The 20,731-nt window shown below is 41.1% G+C and overlaps 1 protein-coding gene across 11 annotated transcripts in view; it reads left to right on the forward strand.

Annotated features, from left to right (window-relative positions):
• Positions 1-20,731, forward strand: part of TNS3 (tensin 3) — a 430,864-nt gene that overhangs the window by 202,234 nt on the left and 207,899 nt on the right. For 10 of the 11 annotated variants that reach the window (XR_012901850.2, XM_006136339.5, XM_006136336.5 and 7 more), the window contains one exon: positions 12,343-12,381. The exons of the other annotated variant lie outside the window; for it this stretch is intronic. Coding sequence is in view for 4 of the 10 variants with exons in the window: in XM_006136339.5 (XP_006136401.3) it covers positions 12,343-12,381 (39 nt within the window). In the remaining 6 variants the exon portion in view is untranslated. The remainder of the gene's footprint in view (positions 1-12,342; positions 12,382-20,731) is intronic. 11 annotated transcript variants of the gene reach the window in all.

The following is a 20,731-nucleotide window of genomic DNA, read 5'->3' on the forward strand; positions in this document are numbered from 1 at the left end:
GTATTTGCAGAAAAGAGCCTCTAGATTGGCACAGACGCTTTTCTGCAAAAGCACTTTTTGCGGAAAAGCGTCCATGCAATCTAGACGCACTTTTGCGCAAAAAAGCCCCAATCACCATTTTCATGATCGGGGCTTTTTTGTGCAAAACAAATCTGAGCTGTCTACACTGGGCCTTTTGCCCCAGGCATCCCCAAGTTAGCCGCTGCTGAAACTGACCAGCGGCTGACTACAGGAAGCCCGAGGCACAGTTGCTCTGCCCTGGGCTTCCTGGAATCAGCTGTTGATCAGTTTCAGCGACAGCTGACTTGGGGACGCCTGGGGTTCTTAAGTTGAATCTGTATGTAAGTCAGAACTGGTGTCCAGATTCAGCTGCTGTTGAAACTGATCAGTTTCAGCAGCGGCTGAATCTGGATGCCAGTTCCGACTTACATACAGATTCAACTTAAGAACAAACCTACAGTCCCTATCTTGTACGTAACCCGGGGACTGCCTGTATTACATCTCAACAAAAAAGGACAAGTCAGAGATCTATAGAATCCCTTATGTAGACACTGTTTTGTAATAGGAAGATTGCAATAATATCTAGGTTTTTATAGTGGGAATAAAATAATAAGTAAAGCTGAAAAGACTCATAGCTCAATGTAAGTCTGATCTTAATGTAACTTATGATCTGAAACAGACAATGAAAGCTGTCTCTGGAATTACCATTCAGAGTTTGCTTAAACCCGTATTTCTTTTCTAATGTCATTTTCCTCTCTTTTGGAATGATCAGATTTATCATACAACAGATTTGTTCAATTAAACCATTGCTTCATAAAAGTTGGATCTAGGACAGTTCTAAGTTCATCCCCAGTGCACAATAAATACATGTTTGCTTCATCAAATCAGCTGTACAATATTTTATGTGATGGGAATAGGCAGAACATTATAGGAATATAATTTCAGTAGGCTTCTATATATGCATCTTCAAAATCTCTTGGGGTGCATATGCACTCATGCAAACTCCCAGAATTTCTGTGCTCACACCCAATAATTGTATGTGAAAAGGCTGATCTACAAATTAAAAAGAATAAGCTTAGAAATTGTCTGCATCTGTTTTTGTAAGTCCCATGTAAAGGTGACCTTTGAGGGTATGTCTACACTGCATGGCTATTTCAGGATACCAAAATAGCTACCCCGCATCTACACAAGACTCCCATTATTTTGAAATAACGGGTGCACTATTTTAGCAGACCAGTAAACCTCTTTGCACGAGGGATAAGGGATGGCTCGAAATAGTGCGTTACTTTGAAATTTGACGCAGTGTAGATGTGCCAAATTTCAAATAAGCTATTTCAAAATAGATTCAAAATGAGATATGCATATTGTGTATCTTATTTTGAGTTTAGGGTTCTGTGTAGTAACTGTAGAAACCAATGATGGAGAACTTGTGCTTGGCAGTGCAGTCTGGAGAAGCACCATAGGTTTCAAAGGTCTCATCTAACTCCAGGTGGAAGATGATAGCAGTCTCTTCACCTGTCCTCATGAGCCAGTTGAGCTGTAAACAAAATAGGAAGGGCAAGAAGAACTTCTACACCTGTGTTGTGGAAGCTGAAGGAGAGAACTAGAGTGGAACAGACTGAGTAGCCTTCCTTTGCGTTATTGGATGGGAAGATCAGAAAAGCTGCCTTTGTTGAGGAGCATTCCTACATCAAAGTTCCAAGTGGAACACAACAGATGAAGGGATCTGCTCCAACCAGCTTAGAATGGAGGTGGGGTTTTTTGACTTCGGTGTAGCTGCAGGTTCAGTAGGTGCATACATAGTGGCTACGTCTAGACTGGCCCCTTCTCCGGAAGAGGCATGCAAAGCAGGCAAGTCAGAATAGGGAAATCCACAGGGGATTTAAATATCCCCCGCGGGATTTAAATAAACATGGCCGCCGTTTTTTTTCCGGCTTGGGGAAAAGCCGGAAAAGAGCGTCTAGACTGGCGCGATCCTCCGGAATAAAGCCCTTTTCCGGAGGATCTTACTTGCAAGTAAGAATAAGAGATCCTCCGGAAAAGGGCTTTATTCCGGAGGATCGCGCCAGTCTAGACGCTCTTTTCCAGCTTTTCCCCAAGCCGGAAAAAAAGCGGCGGCCATGTTTATTTAAATCCCGCGGGGGATATTTAAATCCCCTGTGGATTTCCCTATTCTGACTTCCCTGCTTTGCATGCCTCTTCCGGAGAAGGGGCCAGTCTAGACATAGCCAGTAAGTGAGAATTTTGCGCCAACTCTTGCCAGTATAGAAATAATAGGTTTTACCTAAAGGTTACAACCTGGGCATTCTTTGGCTTGAGGTCAGCAAAGCACTTAAGCACATGTCTAACTTTGAATGAGTACATAGTTACATTGAAATCACTGGGGCCGCTTGCCTTGTTTAAAGCGTGACGTGCATTTAAGTACATTGCTGAAACAGGACTTCTCATTTTTGTTACCTAGTTGACAGAAATCTCATAGCAATAATTTTAAAAGACTAAACTAATGTAACCACGTTAGTGCTGCTGAATGCATCGCATAGGTAGGGGAAAATGCACTTCCAGTGTTGTCTAACCTATTTGGTACATCAGCAGTTTGGAATAATAGAAATGTAGGGCTCAAGAGGTCATCAAACCCAATGTCCTGCACTGAGGCAGGGTCAAATAAACGTTGGAGAATGTTGACATGCTAAGTGGTCAACATGGTGACTGTAAGAAAGCCCAGCAAAAGTGATTAATTTAGAAATGATACCAACAATATTATTTACTCAGTGCTTCAATCCTTGTGTTTGGTTCCTTTTCTGTAGCCCCGACTCCTCCCTTAAAGCTTGCATTTGAAACATAGTCACCTGACTATAAGGAAAATAAAATATGCCCCAATTTCTTGAAGTAAATATTGGTCCAAGGTAAATGGTAAGAGTGGTGTCAAAGGGTGCTCTGCTCACCACCAGGGGTGGCTCTTTCCAGCATCATCTGGGGATTAGCTATTCAAGTGCAGTATCCATCCTGTAGTTGCTCATGCCATCACTCTCCCCATGTTGCTCTCTTGGGGACTCAGCTGTTCCTTCTTCATGGCTTAGAGCTTCAGCCATGTCACAGTAGTCCTTCCTTCCTGGGGTATCGAAGTCTCTCAGAACCCACTGTCCAAGGCAGTCATTCCTCTCATTGCCTGTTAACCGGTGCCACTACCCAGTGGCTGGCAGGGGAACTAAGGCCTGCCCTCTACACTGGGTTCCAGCCCAAAGACCCTACAAGAGGGCAAGGTTTGCACAGTACCAAACCTTGCTGCTGTATCCCTGGGCCACTTCCTGCTTTATCTTCTCTCACTCTGAGCCTCTTTCTCTGCAGCCCCTTTCTCCTCTCTTATCCACCTGCGCTTCCTCTTTAATTATTGCTCTATGGCTTCTCCTCTGGGGCAGTTTATGGGCGCACCTTAACCCCTTCAGGCTTTGTATGGGGTGATATCCTCTCACAGGCAGATACGCACATCGGGGAGTCCCCCATGCACAGATTGTTGTTGTTGTTTGTATTGCAAAATCTCTTTGAGGCCAATATCATGCTAGGGGGCACCTTGGTGCCAAGTACTATGCGAACACATACAATGACGTAGTTCCTACCCTGGAGTTTATAATCTGGGAAACTGAGCAGAAAGGGAAACAGAGCCAAAGAGAAGAGCCTTAGTTCAATACTCAGTTCGGTCCATCAGACCAGGCTCCCTTCCCTTCCCCATGTCAGGTGGGGGTGGGGGAGGCTTAGTCATCATTTTGGCACTGACCTCCCTCCCCTTGAGTTTGATGGAGACTCTCTGTGAGGTCCAAGGTGGAAAGGACCAGAGACTAGATGGGCCAGAGGAATGCATTTCATCTCCCCACCGTCTGTGTAGGGATTACCTTGAAAGGGACTATATCCTTAAGCTGTGTTGCATTTCCTCTTCTGCTTAACCCTGAGAGGGGCCCCTGGGAAGTCACACCTGGAACTATGTGACCAAGGAGCCTGGATGGGGGCCAGGTTGCACCTTTTTCTAAATGGGGTAAATCCTGTTCTCTGATGGAGTAGTGTGGGAAAGCTCCCACAAGAAGATCCTCCCAGGGATTTTTCTCAAGGAAGTGTCCCATCTTCCTTAGATCTCTACTCCGGAGGAAGCAGTTTGACACCAAAGCTTTTAAAGGTAAATCTTTCCAGATAGTAAACAGACTGTGTCAGCAAAAGCACAAACCATTTTAATCATTGCCATTCTCTTCACAATAAAAATGAAGGCAGTGGGAGGTGAGAATGTGGAAGAGTAGAGTTGTATGATATCAGTGAAAACAAAACAACATTTCATCTCTGAAAGTGGTTTGTAAATTTGAAGCCCCAGGTTGTGGATCTCATGGTGAACAGGCTATATCTGGTAGGTATTATGAGGAAGGGTGATATAACATATTGTTTATGTGGTTAAATAGTGCTATTTAACTCCCACCTGTTTCAAAGTCTTTCTATACTATGCCAATGGAAGAGATTTAGATAATGAGACCTCTTTGCTGTTATCTGTGGGGGGGCTGAAAACTGGATTTGTGGAGCTTAATGTATGAATCTCTCTAGTGCCTGAAAGAACTCAAGATTGATAGCTCATAGGTTGAAGAAGACTCATATATATGGTATTTAAAACTAGCCGCTGAGTGGAGAGGGGAGAAGCAATCCTGTGTAAGGTTGGGTTACAACTGCAAAATAGTGATGAATGTATTTGAAAATCAGACATAATACTTCAGTCAACAAGGGGAGTACAGCATACCTGCCTATGATGGGAAATTGAAAATCTTGGCATTTTCCCTTTGGCTGCTTACTGGAGTTTTCCTCCTATCTCCTCTCCAATTTCTCTCTCCCATTAAAAATATAATTAATCATTTTATACTTTAATCTCTCAAATCAGGAAAATAATCTGTTGCTGATATTCAGTGAGTTCTGAGATAAGTGAAGGTGAAAGTTCAAAAAAGTATTTTCTCTGTGGTCTATCATGGCAGGGCTGATCTGTATTCCTCCTCAGATCCTTTTGAGGCCATGTTCATAGTTGTGCTCACTCTAGCAATGGTAATTATGATGCTGATGTTCTAGCAACAAAAGTCCTGAGGTTTTAGAGCATGGGAAATCTCCCCAAAGTCTAGGTCTCAGGCTAAAGTCCTGAGATAATACAGGTCTGATGTACACCTGAGTTGTTTTTTCTATAGAAAATTCCGTGTGTACTAATAGTTAATTCCCTTGAGGGTGGAAAACTTCCATGGAACCATTTTTCCACTTCTTTCCAAAGTCCTTTCTGGGAGTGTGTAAGATCTGTTTGACTTTGTAAATGAAGCATGTTTTCTCATGGGGATTATATCAAAATAAATAGGTCTGTAATCCTAAAAGGATACCAGAATTCACTGTGGAATGTGTACCTAATTAAGCCTTTGGAGGTCAGACCTGATACAAAGAAAGCAGAAGTGGATACTCTCAATAAAAAGAAGTACAATTGATAAAAAAAAAACATTGGATTAGGGGGGTGGTTTGTTTGTTTTCACTTTTTTGAGGAAAAAAATCAACAAAACCCAAGACACTTTGAAAAAAAAAAGCATTTATGTAACTGTTTTGCCCGAGCATTTTAAACCTTTACAAACCTTGCATTAATTAAGTCTCTAATAGCCCTTTGTGGGAGTAAGTACTAGTATACACCTTGCTCAGCTGGACAAACTAAGTCACAGATAGGATTAGTCTCTTACCCAAGATCACACTGGAGTTGGTGGGAGAGTTGGGGAAAACAAAAGTTTTGCTAGTCACTGACTCTAATTACCTCAAGACTCCATTTTAATTTGTTTCTTTGCCTCTGGACATTTTTGGGGGCATAGCCAGTTATCCGAGTTCAAGAGCTGACATAGAAAATGTTGATCTGTTATTACCTGTCTGTGATTAATTACTGGATATCTCCTCCATTACTGCATGCAGGAACCCATATAGGTTTTGGTTACTCTGAAGCAGGGGTGCCCAAACTTTTTTCAAAGGGGGCCAGATTTGATGAAGTGAACATGCGTGAGGGCCGACCATTTTGCCAGACATTCTTTGAACCATTCAAATTAAATGCAAATTAACTATTTTATGCAAAGTTTATTGCAAACGGCATACTTTTCATTTCGTCACATGGATGACAAATCTAAACAGGTGTTAAATCACTCTGCCTTTCATATCTGAAGGCCAGATAAAAAAAAATCTAGGAAGCTGAAATATATGTCAGGAACATTGTAAAGTACATTACATATTATTGGCAATAAAGGTTGTCTATCAACTTTTAAGTTCAAAAAATATGAACAGGAACATAACACCAAGTATACATGTTGTGTCCAAATATATTTATAACTGATTTAGACCAACTGACATTAACTGAGATTTTACAATGTATTCATCTCAATACATATGGATTCGTTGGGGGCCATAAAAGATAGATATTGCCAAATTACCTGGGGGGCCGTATTAAACCAGAACACGGGCCGCAATTGGCCCGCGGGCCGGACTTTGGACATGCCTGCTCTGAAGAGTTCCTTCGGTTTTGCAACTTTCAAATGCCCCACATGTACCAAATATCTCTCTTGTGGGTGCCCTTTGAGAGAACTGTAGGTGGACTTTGATTTATGTAGCAAGCAACTTTTTCCATTTGCAAGCTGACATGTTCATGGTTTTCTTTTGGGGGGTGTCAATATAGGTCAAGTGTGTGACCTTGCCAAATCAAACAAGACACTGTGGAGAAAAAAGCCAAGCTTCCAGGTGGCAGAGAAATGTGAACAATACATTTTTTTATTTCTTAGAGCACTCCAATTTGTTACTGAGCGTTCTTTTTCTAACAGTTCCAATGATTTCATATTAAACAACTTGTTTTATTGTTTCATGGGTGTTTTTTGCACAGGGGTTTGAGTGTATTTAAATGCACTGAAGTATAAAATATCTTCTGAGATGATATAACTTTCCTTTTACGGTACTATCAAAGGGCTCTGTAATCCCAAATGAGGCAGCAAAGAGTTTTGCTTGTGTCAGGAATGTAGGAATAGGCTCATGTGTTAGATGTCATAATGCTTAGTGGCTATATGTGATGGTGCTTTCTACTTTCAAAGAGTTCTGTGAACATTAACTAACCCTTCATGACACCTCTCTGAGGTAGGTAAGCACAGTATTAGCCTCATTTTATCAGACAGAAAACTCTGCAGCAGAGAATTTAATAAGGCCACAGAAAAAGTCTCCAGTACAGCTAGGTTTAAAATGTAAGTGTCTGACTGTATTTCCTCATTCTTTTCCTTAGTAAATTTATTGTAGAATTAAGCATCACAACATGCAATGTATAAGGCTGCATTTATTTGTAGGCCATACTAATACGTTTTGGTTTCTAATAGCTGTTAGATGGAGCTGTAAAATGAATAAATAAGCAAATCTCTGCTGCTTTTTACACGGCCATGAATCCACACATGTTATATCTTAATTTAGCCTAATTTTAATTTTGTAAAATTCACTGAATTCCTATTATTATCTTAAAAATTTAGTATGCTAAATGTCTATAGACAATTTGGTTTGGAAAATTCCCCTTACAAATTATAATTTGATGAGGAGCATTTTCATAGGAAGTGACAAATAGCTGTAGTAATTGTAGGTTTGGATTATAGTGGAATAGGCCTTATTTTGCCTGCAATATCCTAGCAACTCCTTTGGGGACTTCTGAAAATGTGTCAGTTTTTCTTTATTTTGTCAATCAAAATGTGTGTGTATGTAAAATTAACCTAGAAATTGTTCAGTATTACTATACTGACTAGCATTTGCTATATGTACCAGGAATAAACAGTCCAGTAGAATGAGTGTTAAGTATGAAGTATTTGGAGGGAAATGTTGCCTGTGTAAAACAACTTTGGTGTTATCTGTTGGGTACAGTGAATTCTAATGGCACTTTTTGAGTGTTTGAAAATTCATTTCAAACACTAAGCTTCTGAAAAAAAAATCTCCATTCTGAGACATATGGATGTGTTTGGTTCAGAAATTGGTAGTACTATACATTTTTATAAAATGTAGTTTTTTTCTTTTTATGCTTATTTTGTGACCCTAAAAATGGTGCCACAAAGTGTATTGTTTTGAAAATGTAGTCACTGACAAACACCAGTATTTCAGCAGATGATACCATTATTTTCAGATACTGAAGTAAAACCAAAGCAGCCTTTTGGGCATTTTAGCAAAGTAGGTTTTTTTTCCCCCAAACAATGTGAGGTGATAATAAACTCCAAGTAAAGAAAGTTAATGTGTATCTGGAGCTGTTAATCAATTAAAAGTTTTAAAATATTTTTATTAATCTGTATTTATTCATGACAAATCTAGTCTTTGTTTTCTGTCATTTTAGCAAAAAGTTATCAGGCTCTTCTTATATAAGTGAAATTCTTACATACTTTGCAAGCATAGCACTATCTGTACTTTGTATTTTTCATTCCTTTCAATCTGCCTACCATCCTTTCAAAACAATTATTAACATAGGGCACATCTATACAGCAGGAATAAATCAGAAATAAGCTACGCAACTTGAGCTACATCAATTGTATAGCTTAAATCGAAATAGCTTATTTCGGCTTTTGGTGCTGTCTACTCAGCAGGAAGTCTGAGGTAGAGCTCTCTTACTCTGACTTACCTTACTCTCCATAAAATGAGGGTCACAGGAGTTGGAGTAAGAAGTCCTCCATCTTGACATCAATTCGACATTATGTGAAAATAACTGCTTGCCGTTTAGACGCAGACTATGTTATTTCGGAATAATGTCAGATATTCTGCAATAACACTGCTGTGTGGAAATTAGCCATACTGAAACATACTGCCTTTTTGCAGGTCAAAAAGTTTTTCTTGAACAATATATTTTGTCTATATTGTTGCATAGTCTTTTAGTTAACAAATGTTCAGAGTTGAATGCTCCAATATAACTAAACAAATAAGGCGTGCAGCTTTTCTAGGAGAGCATTGAATGGAATGTGAGGTTGCAGCTTTGAAACCTAGTTCTGGAGCAGTCTGGCAGGCTCTTTGTAGAGGGCCGTTTATCTTAGAAGGCTGGAATAGTTGCAGAAGGAAGCACCATTCACAAATTAAGAAAAGGTCAAAGTAGAACAGAGGTGGGGTGGTGCAGTGTATGAAAGGTAACGGTAGAATCTACTCATCAGATGTCCAAGCAAATGACACTTTAATATGACAGAGGGGGGCACTGTAGTACAGCAGTCAAAGCAAGCAGTTATGTATTTTTTCCCTTTGTGCAGTTAGAAAGCCAACAAATGACATATCAGCTTTTTTATGTTAATATATTTGTCATCTCAGTTGCTATGTGATTATTGAATACAAACGGCTGAATGGTCCCGAGATGATAAAACCCTAACCAACACATTTCTCAGGAAATGTGAATAATTACTGGAGTCAGAATTTATTTTTAAATTAATTCTTTGTTACATATATTGTTGGGCATGAACGCAGAACTTCTCAGAACTCACGCCATGGCTCAGGAAGACATTATTACTCAGGAAAGCACTAAACTATGTGCTTAACTTTAAGTACATACTTATGTTCCATTGAAGTCAATAATAGTTAAAAAGTTAAGTCAATAAATTCAAGTTGTTAAACTTTGCCTTAATTTTGAGGCCTTTAAATCCACAGTACATGTGCACTTGCACAAGAACTGTGCCGAAGAACTATACATTCTTCATGAAAAAAACAGGTAGTTTACCTGATTTTTAATGGAGCGTGTCCCTTTAAAATGGCAAGCCCAGAGGAGCCTGGAAAAAAATGGAGAGCCCTTTCCTCCCATTTGCTGCAAAAAGTTGGCATCTATAATACAGGCTCTTGCTTTCCAGTATGCAGGTAGAGTCTGTAAACTCTTCTCAGAGGGATGAGTTCCTTAGAGGTAGGGTCCACTCCTGTGAGCCGCTTGAAGTCTGGTGGACTGATTTAGGGGCAAGTGAGAAGATCATGGATCCTCTAGACAGGAGCCCCAGGAAGTTCATTTTTTCCAGTCAACTTGGAGACAATCTGACAGCTCCTGGAGTCTGTGGGTAAAAGGCTTCCAGCCATCATCACTCACGCAATGCACCTCTTAACATCACCCGAGGGTATCTGTGGCTATAAAAGCATTGATTAAGCCCTTTGACTTTTGCAGAGCTCTGGCTGTGCTGAGTAAAGGTGTTACATAAAGTTGAATGTGCCTCTGTCAGGCAGAAGGTGAGGGAGACAGAAACTGTCTTCACTTCAAACAACATGGCAGTTATTAACATTATCCACCTGTTTAATATGTTTGCTCTGATGGACAAAGACAATTAACAAGTCAGCAGCAGCCATGATAAAATCCACAGCAAAAAAAATATGTCCATGCATGTCACTTGGTCCATAGACTGTCAAACTCAGGGGTCACAAAGAGGCTTCAGGGAGTGAGAGCCAGCAACCATTTATTTGGGAATAGCTTGGGAGACTTGGGTGGTCGCAGGACAGTCTTGAGGCTTTTTCAGGGATTCCTGGTATGGGAAAGATTGAGACCCAATGACTTAAATCTTTCCCAAGCAAACACCATCCATTTCCACACTGATGGAGAAAATTATTAAAGCATAGAAGCTTTATAGGATTTAAGAAACCTGAGTAGGTTTTGTTTGATATCGTCAACTCTACCTTTTTTCTGCCTGTGTCATTCCCCATCCAGTGTGCACCCCTTCATTCCTGCTGGGATGTCACATATATTGGGTCTTCCTTTAAAGATGACAATGAATGCTGCTATTCAGTGCTGTGGCACACTAGACGTCTTATGGTACTCAACAGAGTACCAGATGCATCACGATTCAGATGCATCAGCTGCTATGCCCTAGCATCACTAGTCCTGATGATAGATCCCAGTCAGCCCTGAGCTATATGGCTTTAGTGAAAGGGTATTTTACTGGAGCTGGCAAAGTAAATGTTCCAGGCTTCAAGGTGCAAAGTAGCTGTTCCTAGCATGTCCTCTGGGGCCACTCCAATAGAGGGTTAGGGCTCCTCAGACCAGATCTGAATATTATCCAAGAAGATCTGGACAGCCTTGAAACCTGGAATAATAAAAATGGGATGAAATGTAATAGAATTATTTCCCCGGTGTCTGGCTGTTGCGTCTTGTCAAAATGTTCAGGGCTCAACTTCCTGACTCCAAATATGATCAGGAATTTTCCTCTGGGCCAGACTAGCGAACACTACAGAATTATGGTGGGATGCTAATAAGCCATGTATCGTTCAGCTCCTATCACTGATTTTTTGAGCTATAGATGAAGACATCAATCCTGGTTACCTGTTGCTGCTAACAGGACAAGCAACAAACAGATCAGTATCATGCTGCCCTCCAAATGTGCCTTATATAGGTACTGAACTTCTTGTTTTCCTAGTGCTGACATTGATGGGGGGAGGGGAGATGGCCCATGCTAAGGCTTTCCCACCAGAATCAGTTGGAGTGTTGTAAAATTATAAACCCAGAATTAAAACAGAGCTGTTTGTATACACTTGTTATTCAGTGAACCTTGTAGTACTCATCCACCTTTAGAGCTCCGACCTGTGCAGTGCCTCAAGGAGCCATCCTCTGCCTCATTTTGTTCGGCACTATGAAAGCCACAATGAGAGACTGTGAAAGTGTCTGGACTAAAATGCCAGTGAACGTAGGAATTTCCATACTGGATCAGATATGCCTTCCATTTAGTTCAGTACTCTGTTTCCAGCAGCAGCCAGCATAAAATTAACCTTGTTCTACATCAGCCACACTTTAGATGCAGGCCACACCGTCTCTCACTTATCTAGGGCCTTGACGAAGATCAGAATGTTGGAGGATGATCAAGAATAATGTGCCCCCCCCCCCCAGAAGCTTTATGGTATACGTAGTTGGCATAGCCTTCATATAGCTATAGAAAGCAGCTACAAATTGTTTCCCATGGCTGTTAGTATAGTCTGACATGGTCACACTGTTCCTGGTTTTTCATCCATTTTGGCATTTAAATGCCAAGCCTTGCATCACATGTACAGGTCACAGAAACTTAAACTTCAGCATAAGTGGCATTGATGTACCAATTCAGGTCAAGCTGACATTCTGTTTCGAATACTGTAGCAGATCCAAACTTAGATTTCTTTCTTTTGTAGATAAGGAGAGTGTAATTTGTGTTTTCTGCCTGAAAATTGATTTATAAATAAGATTGCTTGTTCTTAGCCTGACTTTTTGAGCACTTTCAACTCTCAAATGCAAACTTTTAACTGCATTCTGTTGGATTTGAGGCCACTCGGACCTTGTGAGACTAGGCTCCCAAACAGAGAAATATCTTTATTTTATCCTTTTTATTCCAGGTGGTGAAACCCTGCTTCCTGCCAGTCAACTACGAACTGGTAAGTAAATCTGACAAAACTGATTTTGTGAGTGCATTTAAAAGGAGAGTGCATTTAAAGTTCCAGCATGAGTGTTCACATCCACCCATACCTTATAATCGTCTACCATCAATGGCTATTAGCCAGGATGGGCAAGGATGATGTCCATGGCCTTTGTTTACCAGAAGCTAATAATGGGTCACTGGGGGTGGATCACTTCATTACCTCTTCTGTTCATTCCCTGCAGGGCACCTGTCATTGGCCACTGTCAGAAGACAGAATACGGAACTAGATGGACCTTTGGTCTGACCCAGTATGGCCTTTGTTAAGTTCTTGTCACTGTCCTGCATAAAGTTGGGCAAATCGTTTCATGGTTCTGTGCTTCAGATTACCCCTCTGTAACATGCTGGGTAAAAAGCACTATAGATGTGCCACTTCATTATTCATTATTTTTTCCTTAAAGTCAAATGGTTATAGAATGAATCAATGATTCCTTGGGTCAGTCAACATAAACATAAATAAACTGAGTGAGGACTTTAAGATTTGGCTCAATAATTTTATTTATGAGGAAATCCCCTATTACAGTGTTGGGGCTTTGCGCATTACTATAAAAATCTCTAAAATAGTGCAATAAAAAGCTTTGCAATAAAAATGATCCAGGTGCTATTTTCTTTTGTATTTTTGTATATTTTGAGTCATAATTGGAAAAGTTGAAGTGAAAAAATCACTTATTGCTGTGTGTGTTAAAAATGTGAAGTGAACTAGAGTTACTTCTGAACTACAGTCCGTATAACAGGTTACCAATCAGTGGGCTGACTGTTCTTGGGAATTCAGGTTTACGTGAAAAGTCGGTTTTCATATACCATTTTGTGTGAGTGTGGGCATCCTTCTTATCTATTTGTCTCTTTGTTTTCTTAAATTGCTGAGCAAAGCTGGAAGGTTGAGAGCCAAATTATGAATATTGTAGTATGCTCCTAAGTGTCCTACAGCAACAATATTTGGGGATCCTCTATTGTGCAGTTAGGAATCAAGACTGCCTCTGAATTCCTGCCTTTATTGATTTTTTTTGTGCGCCTTGTGCAGCAGCAGTTTAACATTTATTAGTGATGGCACGAGGGGATCTTTAATTCATGGGTGGTACCTCTAAAAGATGCCAAGTCCTCTGTAGGAAGTCCGTTTCTCTGTAGTCCTTGGTCTAATGTAAGTCTTGCTGAAATCAATAAAAATTCTAGGCAGGTAGTCTTTTGTGTGTTAAACCGATGGGATTTGGAAGGAGGAGACTAAATGTAAGAGCCGACTCCCTTTGTTTATACACAGTAAAGTGCTAACAGAAATATTTTTCTCCTCAGAGTGGACCTTGCTCATTATGCTCATGTGAGATGGATGAGATGGCATTTCATTCCAAATTGTCCTGGTCCAGACAAATGAGGCCAAACTTGGTTTCTTCCATTTGTTCTGGTTATTAGCAATATTGCTGATCGCATTCGGGTGTGTTACCACTGATTTGCAAATTGGGCTTGCTCTATTAGACTCCCCAGAACCATGTAGTCACAGGCATCTTTTTTTTTCCTGCCTATGAAAGGGGAGGGTACTGGGAAGCAGGTGAGAGAACTCATGAAGTCTGTGCTTGTATGAAATAATTCATTAGGACAAATATTTCATCCAGCAAATCCCTGAAAGGACATTAGAAATGCAGCACATAATTTATAGTCTCTCTGAACATTAAGGCAACTGACGCACAAGCAGTTAACTCTCCGTGATACCACTGACAGGGGACCTAACCATCATACCAGCTTAGCCTGCTTCTTTTTCAAGTGGTCACAAAGTGCAGTCTCGGAACAAAAGCAATTGTTACTGGTATTAGGTAGGTAGAAGATTCCAATTTTATTTGGATTAGATGAGGAGAATACTCAGTGGGACTATGATTGGTTCTTCTTTTAGCAGAGACAAAGGATCCCTTCAGTCGTATCCCTCCTTTTGCCATCATTCTAGTTTAGATTATTAAATCCATCTAACTCAGGTGTGGGGAACCTTTTTTATGTTGGGGGGGCTCACTGACCCACAGAGAAAAATCAGTCATGGGCTACACACAACCTCGGAAGGATGCTTGGAGGCTCAGGACTACCTCCTCCCCCACAGTGAGGCAAGCTGGCACTCGAAGCTCCAATCTCGTGTGGGGGGCATGGAAGCTTGAGGGAATGGCATGAGGGGCTTAAGATATGGGAGGGGTTCCAGATTGGGACAAGGGGTTGAGATTGGGAAAGGGATGAGGACTGTAGCTGCGGGGGGGAGCAGTCTCTGGGCTGGAGCTGGGGGTTGGAGTGCAGGAAGAAATTTGGGGCATGGGGTCTGGGAAGGAGTTTGGGTGCAGGAAGGGGCTCAGGGCTGGGCAGGGATCTGAGATGCAAGAGGTGGTTTGGGGTGTGGGCTCTGACCAATCAGCGCTTACCTCAGGCTGCTCCTGGTTGGCAACACAGCAAGGCAAAGGCAAGACCCCTGCTTGCCCTGACTCTGTGTTGTTCCTGGAAGCTGCTGGCTTGTCCAGCTGTGGGCACTGCCCGCTGTAGTTCCCATTGGCCATGGTTCCTGCCAATGAGAACTGTGGGCAGGGGCAGCACACAGAGCTTCCCTGTTTTCTCCTGCACTGAGCGGCTCAGCCCTGCAGGGACAGGATCAGGGCTTCTGGCCTGTAGTGTGGAGACCTGCAGCCGGCTGGATAAAATGAAGTAGCAGGTGGGTTTCCCACCTCTGGTCTAATCCAACATAGTTGTTGCCAGTATAATGCAACTGTTGCTTTTGTAGTAAGTATTGTAATTCAGCTCGCAGTGGCATGTTTGCTGGTAGATTGTTACATAATTTTGTTTCTTCTGAATGAGGATTTTATTGAGTATTTTCAGCTTGCCTATCTGTTTGCAGAGAAGCTTTCTCCCCATTTCTCATAAGTCAGGCATCTTGAAGCTTAGCAGTGACATCAGGGCCCTCATGTATCAACTCAATGCAGCTGTTCAGCTCCTTTCAGGAGCTAAAATATAAACCAGCTGTTGTTAGGTGTTCTCATACTACTTGATTTTCATTGTCATTTCAGTTGCTGTGATTTGAAAAGGCAATTTTACGATGGCTTCAAATATTTAATTAGATCAGATTTGACAATTGTTGATTTTGCTCACATTTTTAGGGACACTATAAAATGGATGTTAGGAATTAAAATGGGCTGATCTTGAGAGATCTCATTTTATTTCTTTATTTTGAAAATGAAATGTGGTTGAATTTTATTTAAAAAAATAAAATTAAAAAAGAATGGGAAGCTTGCATGGCCATACAGGCAGTCCCTGGGTTACATGGATCCGACTTACATCGGATCCCTACTTACAAACGGGGTGAGGCAACCCCGCAGTAGCTGCTTCCCCCCAGCAGACCAGGGAGATGCAAAGCTAGCACCCCCCCCCCCCCCCCCAGCAGACCAGGGAGATGCGGAGCAGCTTTTCTCAGGAGACACCTCAGCTTGAGAATAAAGGACTGAGGGAAGTGAGGTGTGGGAGAATAAAACTGAGCTCTGGAGAAATGTTTAGCTAGAGTTTCCCCTACAATATGTACCAGTTCTGACTTACATACAAATTCAACTTAAGAACAAACCTACGGTCCCTATCTTGTACGTAACCCGGGGACTGCCTGTATTCATGAGGGGTAAGACTCTTTCCCTTACTTTGGCCTGTTTATTTCGGCGGTGAGGGAGAAGGACCAGAGTAAAAGGACCCCTAAATCTCTATCTGTGGTCAGGGGAGGATTCTCCAGCATAGGCACTGCCTTCTAAGAACCCCCTGGCAATCCCCACCATACAGACAAGAAGGGGATTAGGAGGCATGTGTTGTGGATGGTCTACACTCTGCAGTGCTGCATGCTTTCTGTTCAGCGCTGCGACCTGTATGGCAGCCATAATTTAGACAGGCCTCCAGCCTCTTCAGCCACAAAGCAGCTCAGTATTAGGATGGTGCAAAGGTGGCGTAAAGCTACCTTAGTGTTCCTGGTCCCTCTGCTCCAAGTTCTGTGCTGTGTCTTTTAGAGTCCCACCCCCTTAAGCAAAACCTACCTTTCAGGAGAAATTTGGCACCAAATATGCAAGGGATCTGAAAATCCTACCTGCACTGTGCTGGTGCACTGGTGCAATCTTATCTGAGAGTAACAATCTCTGTGATTAAGCTGGTATGTAGCGGTTTTGTTCTGTTGCTTTCAGGATGGAACACTGTGGCGATGGATAATTGGCTGAAAGGTTATGGACAATGATTGTTGGTCAGGGAAGAAATGGGAAGAGAAAAGAGAAAGAGAAAGATGCTGATGAAAAGAAAATAAATTAAAAATCAAATTAATACCAAGGAATAAGATTATCTTCTTTGCTGCCTTTGAGAAGAACTTCTGTTTAGTCTAAAGGTAGATAAACGGTATAACCAAATGATCTACTTCAGTGCAACAGTCAGTGGAATATATATTAAATTACAGTATTAATGTTTTTATGTAGGTCCAAGTCTAGAAATTGGTGTCCTTGTGTGGCTATGAAGGGTGCCAGGACTGTGGGAGACTTTCTGGTGCTTAACAGGGTGCTACTCCTTTGGGCAGTGCATACACCAGCTTGTTTGAGTAAGCGTAGGATCAGCTTGAACTATACCGCAGTTATATTTTAGTGAAAACAATCAATTTTTTTTTTATCAAAAAATAAGATTTAAGAGATTGTGAGTCAGGATAATAGAAAACAGAAGGGTTACATATAAAACAAAATTATAACATGATTTCTATGGACTCAAATTCACTTTAACTTAACTTTAAACGGGCTTACCATCTGTCTAAAGACGCTTTTTCTCACTAAATATCTTTTGCAATATTTCCAGCCAATGTTCAGGATAAAAGATTTTCTTTTTGCTTTCCCTGTACATGCCCTAAAGTTCATTGTCTGCTTCCTATGATTTCCTTTCCAGTTTCTTATCTCCTGCTGGCTTCTCATCTCCTTCCCTGGATCTGGCTTACAATACTTAATTGGTGGGTGAACTGAAATAGACAACTTTTTCTGGCAGACTCTGTTTATCAACTTTGCCTAAATACATACTGTAAAACACATTTCCAGGATGTGTACGCAACTCCTTACATAATTTTAGTACATACATTTTATAACACTGTTTATAACCAGTTAGATCTGGATTTAATATAAGACCTCATATGATATTCTTTATGAATAAATATAATCAAAGGAGCATGCTAAGTGTAGTGAGTTTGTCAGCTGTGAAGTTTCTGTTACAAGACAGTGAACCATGTGCCAGCTGGTATAAAAGGGCCTCTGGGCCACAAAGTCCCTGAATAACCATCTTGTCAGCTTGCCTGAAGGAAATCTTATGATCTTCAGAAGGAAGTTACGGAACAGTTGATTAACAGTGGGGATGGAATTTAGATGCCATTAGTGTCCATAACACTCTGATTTAAGAAAACATTTATGTCCAGGTGGGGTTAGTTCGATATGTGTGCTACTGGCTCAGAGGAGACCTACAGGACTAAAGCCAAGTTAATTCTGTCAAAGAATTCATTTCAGAATGGGGTTATTACAGTTCCATAGTGCAGCTCCTTCCCATTCTCATCGGTGGGTCTCAGCCATGAGCCAGCGATGACATGGTGAGAGGGTCAGGTGGGGTCACGTTTCCCCCTCCTTCCCTCCCAAAGTTGCTGCTTGACTACTGAGCATGCTCCCATGGACTGAGCATGCTCAGGAACACTGCTGAAAATGGCTGCCCTCATTCTGCCCCTCCCCCGCCTTCACCAATCAGCAGGCACTGGGCATCTCTAGGCATTAGAGCTTTCTCTAGCTGACATCAGTGTCCAGAAAGTCTTGTTCTGGGAAGAAAGGAGAGTGTCTATGTGCATTATATAAATTCATCCATCAGCAAGGGACAGTGGGCTCAGTTAAGCTGAAGATCTCCACTCTCTCCATCTAGAGGTGACAGCTTAGCCCTCTAGCATTTTTCCAACCAGACTTTTCCAACCAGTTCTCTTTTATCTCTTTCATCTGCCTTTTCCTGTGCAGTATGGTGAAGGATCTTTGATGCCTGTAGCTTCTCTGAGCCCTGTGCGGGGGGGAGATGGAGAATACAATGCTGAGGTAGTTTATTTGCATGAGCCCTCTGCCATCTAAAGGGGCTCTGTGCCTGTCCTGACATGGGAGCTGCACTCTGCTCCCTTGACACCAGCCCAGACACCCCCAGAACTGGTCAGTCTGATTTGGAGCCCACATACATGGGCATACTGTCTAATATGGCTTGTAATACAACAGGAAAGAAAGAGAAAATTTGGCCCTTTAAGCATTCTGTGGGTTTACATGAAGCTCCAAACATTTTTTTGTTTGCTCACCCATTGCTAAGAAAGTTAAACCAAATGAATTATTTTATTTTCAGATCAATTCTAGGAGGTATTTTCAAATGATCAAAGATGCACTGAGAGAGTTTAATTTTCATCCTCCCCCTGAAGGGGTCCCATTGTCCTTCACTATCAGCCTGTCAGGGTACTGTATCTTTAACAAGGAACACAATCAAAACTTGATACCTCTGAGGCCCCTCAGACATCCTGTTGCATGTCTTGCATTAATTAAATGTGACTTAAAGCTTGAACCTTGAGGCGCACATCCGCTCACATCTCAAAATGACTCCATCAGTTAAATGGGCCCTATCACTATGGCTTGTCAGGTTTAAGGCACAGTTAACCAGTGATGTTTACCAGGAAAATCATGAGTTGACCTTTGCACTCTCTCATCTTTTTTTTTTTTTCAGCGGGTTGCCAAAACATTCTACATACCTTTAGTGTTGCCATTTTGACATCACTGTAATAAATTGCTGGTGTAATAGTGGGAGCTCAGAATGCACTGACCTAGCTATGCATGCTGTATTCTAACCTACCACAGAGTGAACTTTATTTTTGCATGGAAGTTAACTCATTTGGTTCCTTCTCTTTTGGTTTTCTCCTTGTTTTCTTAGTTAACTAGTTCTTAATCGGTTTGTTGCCAGTTCGCCTATCTTTAAAGGGTGACACACTAAAATTTCATGCTTACCTGGTGAAATATCATCCTCATTTAGATGGTGAGCAGAGGCTGGGTTCTGGCCTAATTCTAAAAGGATTGGGGAAGTAAACGGGAAAGAATGGGACAGAAAAAGGAAACAAGAAGGCACAGAGCATGAAAGATATAAAAATAATTGGGAGAGAAGAGCCTTATGAGGACAGAAAATGTCTTAACGAGAGAGAGGGAGAGAAACTAAAGTGAAACATGTAAAAATGGTGACAAAGCCAGCTTAAGTTACTCTGAGTGAAAACATTCTGATGTAGAAATCAAAAGGCAGATGTGGGCAAGGTGAGAAAAAAAGAAAGATACCCAAGGGAGAATTTTATTTTGTGTCTGTGGTTTAAGGGAAGCTTGGTTGTTTCTACCAAGTATTTCTTAACTCAGCTTTCCATGAGGTTATGTGGATATTTGCCTCCAAAAATGTTGATTGATTATAGATCACTTCATTTCCAGCTATGGCAGTCAGGCTTTTTATCCTCATCCCATTTAATTTATTTTAAAATATCTCTTCCAATGAAAAATGCAGAAGCATTCCCATAGACTTCAGTCTGTACATTTTTAATATAACTCTGAAACAGATTTTCTTATAACCACCATTTGTTGTGATGAGAGAGCCTCAGATTACAGCTAAAGGACTGGCCTCTCCAATTTCATTCTAAGTAGGATCTGAGTTCTGGAAGATGCAGGATTATTAACTTTCTTTAATTGGGTGTGACCGTCAAATCCTCTGGAGTATGATGACAGGGACCAAGCTGCACTTCAAACTGAAAATGAGCAGCTATTCATCTCTACCAGATGTGATGTTGGATTACAGCTGATATCAGTAAAATGCCATTGGAAAATTGTATCGAATTGGTTTGATTGAACTGAATTTAAAACAGCTGTGGCTTGTTCATTCCTTGAATGCTATAGTTGGGGTTTGTTCATTTTTTGTAAGATTTACAGCTGTGAAAAATGTAGGCACAGAGAACTAGGGAGTGCTAGGGGAAATGGGGTAGATTTATAAGTTAAAATAAAGAACAAGTTTAAATTACTTAGAAAAGTTAGATCTTTCCAAGTCACCAGGGCTTTATTAAATGCATCCTAGAGTATTCAAGAAGCTGATAAAGGAGGAATCTGAGCCATTAGCTATCATCTATGAAAAGTCATGGAAATCGGGAGCTATTCCAGAAAACTGGAAAAGGTCAAATATATAGGAAATAAGAACAACCTAGGAAACTACAGACAAGTCAGCTTAACTTTTGTGCCAGGAAAGATAATGGAGCAAATAATTAAGGAATTTAT

The sequence above is a fragment of the Pelodiscus sinensis genome, chromosome 2 (assembly GCF_052426305.1).
Source record: "Pelodiscus sinensis isolate ZL-2025 chromosome 2, ASM5242630v1, whole genome shotgun sequence".
Taxonomy (NCBI): domain Eukaryota; kingdom Metazoa; phylum Chordata; order Testudines; family Trionychidae; genus Pelodiscus; species Pelodiscus sinensis.